Genomic DNA, 6,773 nt, shown 5'->3' with positions numbered 1-6,773 from the left:
GGGGGGGGGAAGAGATTCGGAGCAGACGGCTCCCCACGCCGAGCGGTTGGCACACAGCAGGCCTTGGTTTACCTCTTATGATAATAAGCGAGACCTCCAGCAGCGCCTCCTCCCTCCTCCTCCTCCTGCCCTGATCTCATCCCGAGCACCACACTGCCATCTGACACACTGAACCCCTGACACCGATCCGGAGGAGCCAGGCTGACTGCAACACACTGAATGAAAACAGTATCATCCACCAGGGACGTCTGGAGCGATAGCCACCGTATGCCTTTATATTTAAACATCAGTCAAGACTGCTGGGAGAAGCTGATATCCTGCTTAGAGGAGCAAGAATAAGAGGCAGCTGTCTAATAAACGAAATGTATAGAATTTCCTACGGTGTGTGTCTAGTTTATAAACAACTCCTTAAGTCCTGACGATAACCACAACACTACTAAGAGCAGGAAGCACATTTTGTTTATTTACCTGCCTCTAGTGGCTAATGCATCCTTAAAAACATCACTCTCTCTCCAGCCAAATAAACTGACGTATTACAACAAGGCTTCCGTTAAGGGACACATTTGTTCATTTGAAAACATACACAAGCCCAGGAAGATTTTAGTTTGTGGGTGTGATTCAATGTTCAACACTAGGAAACCCAGAGATACGGTTATTGCGGTCACAATAACACAAACCACCTTGTTCCCAGAGTGACCACATCTAGAACGTCAACAAAAGTCGATATATAGTGAGGAATATCTCCAGATAAGTGGATGCAAGACTGAGATTAAATAATAAGCAGGATATGGTTCACTGTTCAAACAACGGTTGCAATAACTGCATGACAACAGCTGCATTATACAAATGACAGTTAATGATCACAGCCTCCATTACAAAACAAAACAAACATGGAGGGCTGTAACACATTGGCTAACAAAGTGGTAATAGCTAACTAACTGTAACCAACTGTGAGAGCCTGAACTAAAGTGATAAATGTCTAAATCATGTCACAATAAAGCAATAATGTGAGCAAATACACCCACAAAAACATACAAGACGACAAGAGACCGGGGTGTTTTTTCCCCCTTAATGCATTGCGGCAGCAGTGTGTTGACATTTCTGCCAAAATACAATCAAAAAAGAAACCCGCTAGTGCCCCCTTGCCCTGGTCCTTTGCAATTACGCCAACATAAAAGGCCCACAGTCCTGACAAGACAGAGACAAAATGTCGGAATTGCCGAAGTCACGTGACTCCTTTGTACTCAGAAAAGCCACCTCACACACAAATAAACCGGAGAAATCGGGTAATTTTATCACATAAAGACACAACGGACCCCCGCGTGACCCAAACGTTAAACCACAGTCACACATAACAGCCCTTTACAAAAGAAAGCCGTCGTGTTTCTCCTGAGAAAAATTGTCGGCCATTTTGTGAAAGCTTGCGCAGGAGAGAAAAAAAAAAGAAAAAAAAAAGAAAAAAAAAAAAAAAAGGAGGGACGCCAAAATAAAAAATAAACCAAAAGCATATATTTTTCCACAATTCCGGACGGTTAGAAAAGCATACCGATTCCTCTTCTTTCTCCATCCCCGTAGGCATCTGTGGCACGGCCCGGTTAATGGACGCATATTCGTGTAGGTCGGGTAAATCCTCACAACGGAAGACGGGTAGCGGTTTGGAAGCGTCCAGCGCCCGTGCCCGAAACGACAGTTTACTCATTTTAATCCCTCACAATTCGAGATGCAATATAAATCTATCGGATCTCCCAATACTCAAAACGGTACCGAGTGGAGCGTTCATGGATGTTTCTGGTGCGGTTATATCTCTTGTTCTAACGGTTGGATTGTTGTAGCTTGGTATTTTAGGGCGTCGCCAAAACGGAGCCGAGAGGAAAAGGCCCGGATCTTGGTCGCTCTCTCTCGGACTGTTTTTTTCCGACGCTCCGCTCTCCCCTTATCGTTTGGTTCAGTGCGCCATAGACAACATGGCGGACATTTAAAACTCTTTTGCTCTGGTTTCGCTCGGAGCGGTCCAACCCCCAGTTCGCGGACCGACCATTCCCACACGATCCCGAGCGCTTGCGCGTTGCGGGGGTGTGGGTGTGGGGGGAAGGGGGTCATTTTATTATCACAAAAATAACTCCTCTCTCCACACATGCACGTACATTATTTATATTCACGTAAGGCATAGGAGAAATATATATTAATATATATTGCAAATGAACAAAATGGACTGTGAAAAATAAAATACTTAATAGAAAATGTTAAAAAACAAAACGTATAACTTATATTCAATTACTAATAATAAAATATATATTGCGCTGATAAAATAAAAAATAAAAACACTGAATAATAGATTATGAAAAATAAAAATACAGAATAGAACATTTAAAAAGAAAAAAAAACAAAATCAATCATTAATAATAATTTTATATATATATATATATATGCCAAAACAGACGAGTCAATTTATTAGTGTACAACAAAAAATAGTTATAATTAATGTCATGAGATTTTGTAAAATTTCCAGCACTCAATGATTAGATCAATGGTATTAATTATCAAAAATGTAGTGTTGCTAATTAATATTATACATTTATTGACTTTGCAGTCCATATTTAATTATTAATTATCCGTTAAATCATAGTTTGTTTTTACCAGACCTCTCAAATCATGAGAAATCAAAGCTTGAGTATACAGTTGTATAACTTTTGTTTAGCTATGCATTGATATTATAGAGAATATTAAAAGTAGTTTTAACTTGTTTATTAATAAAACAGGCTCCCCTCAGGAAATACAGTATAAACTACCCTCGTAAAAAAAGTTCTAATTAAATCCCAGATTATTATTATTTTAAATTCTAAACAATTCCACGTTTTAGCACAATACATTACTCTGAAGGTTTCTTTTATGGTGGTTGGTATTATGCTTGAGCAACAAATCCCTTATGAGGAGAACAAGACACACATTCCACACTATCCACTCCGGGCAACGCCTGAACTACCTCAGAAGTAACTGCTGCTGCTGTCCAGATCCACTGAACCTCACCCATCACTGGTGATCCTTTAACAGCCCACTTTATAAAAACTTTATTCCAGGTGAAACGCTTTATGGCGACATGTTCCAACACCTGAACAATGTCGCCCTCTTCTGGTCCGACAGTCAAAAGATCAGACTTTCAGGACACCAACATGTTTGAATTCAGAGCACAGACACACTGCAACAAACCACACTGCAACAAATCACAAGCTCAATATTTGCATTCAAAACAGCACTGTGCGGTTCCACCAGCACGTGTATTATTCAGTTTGAGAACTGATGGTTCAGCTAAAGAGTACATGTAGAGTGCTAATTAATAACATTTCACAATCATTAGAACACCTTACCTGTTGATGACATGAGGTTTAGCCGGGGTCCACCCACCCCTCTTCTCATCATTAAATCCATCATGAGGACCTGGGAGCCAATTGAGAAACGCAACAAGAACATTTAGCCAAAAACTCTGCACTTTAAAAAGAAACACAATGCTTTAAAAAATACATTTTGAGAACTAAGTTACAGGAAAAGATAAACCAAGCGGCCCGCAAGTCAAACTCAACTTAGACTTTTCACTTGTTGATTAAAGAGGTTTAGGAGAGGGTCGTCTGGGTGGAGCAAAGTAGAAGCATCTAGTCCACCACCTGATTATAATTGTCCGCATTGGTCAATTGGTCGAACCCTCCAACGACCACACCTGGCTGGATTCATGGGCATCGCTAAAGGGACTGTTGTGTTCAGGCAATTCACATGAAGCTGATTTATTTTGTTTTGAGTGACTCCATTGTCACTTAAACTTCCACCATAATCTTCTTATCGACTTATTTCTGAAACCCCATTTAAAAAAAACCCATTGACTTTGAGATGAGGGAACCAGAAGTGCAACAATTCAAAGTCCTTTCCAGGTTTTAGGACTCACTCCTGCAGCACTCCATTAGTGAATGTTAGCGTGCTACCACACCGAGCTAGAACAGTGAACACAGCATGTTAGCAGGCCAACGCTAACGTTGAGTCCCTGATGTGGCTGTAGAGTATAATATGATATGTGTAGAGTAAAAGGGGAACTCTAGTAACAAACCCAGTGCTGCTCGAGGTCTCTGAGTCTTAAAGGTTCAATAGGAACCTGCCGACATACATTTCCCAACAATTCACATGTCACCCGTCCCCAAAGTGACCGTTCCTGGTGTTTATTATTCATTATCAGGACGGATTTCCATTATGCAAAGCAGCGTTTTCACCATGAAGGCGGAAGAAAATGAAACCCCAAGAGAATAATTCAAATGTTATTATTAACGAGTCATTTATAGATACTTTAGTCCATATTACCGATCCCTCAGAATGTCTCATCCTAACCGATACATCATCAATACAGCAGTGTCAGCGATATTGTGACGCATTCCATCTTTAAACCTTTTCCCCGAGCTGTCTGGTAGGTGAGCCCCTTGATGTTTGGATGGTGGATGATGTTACTGTTAAGAATCAACATGTCTGCTACATTCTGTGTCACTGGAAGCGTAATATAAATGCAGTCACTTTAATATTGATGCCGGCTTTATTGAAAATGTAACTTCTCATGTTAGAGGTTTGTTCCCCCTTTACTTACACTGATATTAAGCTGTACTGTGTATAGACATGCTTTAATTACCAGTCTAACTACTAATATTTAAAAAGTCAGGCATACGAGTGTCCTCTGATTATGCAAACATGACATGAGCCTGGATGAACTAGTGGATGGATGTCTTCCAACGTTTAGTACGAGTATTATCCCCCTTTTATGAGTCCATGTAGGGAGAGGATCTACTGTGGGTTACTGTAAATAATGCAGGATATGAGGGATGCAGGACCAGGTAAGACCAGCGCCAAGCAAGACCAGGGCCAAGCAAGACCTGGGCCAAGCAAGATCAGGCTAGAGCACGACCAGGCTAGAGCAGGGCCCGGCAAGACCAGGGCCATGCAAGACCAGGGCCAAGCAAGACCAGGGCCATGCAAGACCAGGGCCAAGCAAGACCAGGGCCAAGCACGACCAGGCTAGAGCACGACCAGGCTAGAGCACGACCAGGCTAGAGCAGGGCCCGGCAAGACCAGGGCCATGCAAGACCAGGGCCAAGCAAGATCAGGCTAGAGCACGACCAGGCTAGAGCACGACCAGGGCCCGGCACGACCAGGCTAGAGCAGGGCCCGGCAAGACCAGGGCCATGCAAGACCAGGGCCAAGCAAGACCAGGGCCAAGCAAGACCAGGGCCAAGCAAGACCAGGACCAGGCAAGATCAGGGCCAAGCAAGACCAGGACCAGGAAAGACCAGGGCCAGGAAAGACCAGGACCAGGAAATACCAGGGCCAAGCAAGACCAGGGCCAAGCAAGACCAGGACCAGGCAAGACCAGGACCAGGCAAGACATCAAGCAGTTCCCCAGCAGACCACAGGGACTGCCTGGCACTGTTTAGCCACACACCCTAAGCCTCTGATCCAACAATGTTATACACATTTCCAACCAAAGATGAGGAACGTATTGGGGGAAATTATGACACAAATAATCTCTGAAGCAGTCCTCGACTCCTCACCTTGTTTCCTCTCTCCTTGTTACCTAGATCACAGACATTCTAGCTCGGCCATTAACGTAACAACTAGTGAATTAGATTCATGTTTTGATGCATTAAAAACACATTATTTAGCCTTAAATCGGTCGATATCACGAGTGATGATAACTTTGGATGTTTTTAGTGCTGAATCGCATCCAGCTGACCAGGAATCTGATCGCGTGCAAGAAATCATCTGATGCCACCAAACACTATTCACGATGGGGCCTTTTCTTTTTTTCAAGCGATCATCGATTCAAGTTACAGAAAAAAACATTACAAGAAAAAAAATACTCACCGAGTGGATCATTTTGGTTCTACGTTTGGAGGATTTTAAAGACAAACGGGCAACATTTCTACCAGTTAAAATAAAGAAGAAGAAGAAACGCAACACGACGCAGCTAGAGAGACAACTAACGTGAACGGTAGCCGCGGATACTTCTTCTACTATGATACATAAATAAAAACAAACGGTTGTCCGGTGTCCCGCTGTCCGCTTCTTTTTACATCCCCCTCGTCAAAAAAGCGTTTGTCGATGTTTTCCTGACGATGCAAAGCAGGATTGAAACTCGAGAGGTGGACACTAAAGTGCTACTGTTGGGGGTTAACAACTTTGCTGTAAAACGCGGCCTGTGATTGGACGGACGAAGCCACCAATCACCTGTGTGCTCATGTCGTCACGTTCCACAGGGGATGGAACGCGACGTGATTGGCTGACAGCTACGATGAGGCGTTTAGCTCTTAGCAGTTTTGCTTATTTTATTTTTATTTTTACCCACTAAAGTCACACTTTTACATCTTAATTTAGATTTTTTTTAATCTCAGTCTTTGATTTAGACTTGCTCCTCATTTTCTTTAGTTTAGTCTATTTTGTACAATTTAAAAAATACTAAATGATATACACCTGTTAAATATGTATTTCTTTGTATTAATATCTTTTACAACTTACAGAAACACTTGGATGTTTATGCACATCTTTTATGTTACTGGTGTTGGTGCTTTATCATAGATATTTATAAATATATAGACTTTTTTTTTTAACACATACATACAAGTCATGTCTATTTCCTTAATTGTCTTGTTCTTAAACTGCTGTATCTATTTCTGTGTAAGTACATTGAGAGCAAATACAACTTTATTTCTAACAATTTATCTGGTTGACTCATTTGCATCTTCTTGTCA

General features: G+C 41.9%; 1 protein-coding gene across 4 annotated transcripts in view; it reads right to left on the bottom strand.

Annotated features, from left to right (window-relative positions):
• Positions 1–6,220, bottom strand: part of LOC116396221 (enhancer of polycomb homolog 1-like) — a 26,323-nt gene extending 20,103 nt beyond the window's left edge. The window contains exons 1-2 of one of the 4 annotated variants that reach the window (XM_031870687.1): positions 5,890–6,220; positions 3,366–3,435 (exon numbers count right to left, since the gene is read on the bottom strand). Coding sequence is in view for 3 of the 4 variants with exons in the window: in XM_031870689.1 (XP_031726549.1) it covers positions 1,547–1,699 (153 nt within the window). In the remaining variant the exon portion in view is untranslated. Of the gene's footprint in view, positions 1–1,546; positions 2,190–3,365; positions 3,436–5,889 lie in introns of those variants that run through there. The other 3 variants (XM_031870689.1, XM_031870686.1, XM_031870688.1) reach the window with 3 other exon arrangements.
• Positions 6,221–6,773: the final 553 nt, after the last annotated feature.

Source organism: Anarrhichthys ocellatus, unplaced genomic scaffold (assembly GCF_004355925.1).
Source record: "Anarrhichthys ocellatus isolate YVR2014 unplaced genomic scaffold, GSC_Weel_1.0 scaffold54, whole genome shotgun sequence".
Taxonomy (NCBI): Eukaryota; Metazoa; Chordata; class Actinopteri; order Perciformes; family Anarhichadidae; genus Anarrhichthys; species Anarrhichthys ocellatus.
This window is presented reverse-complemented; position numbering and strand designations above follow the sequence as displayed.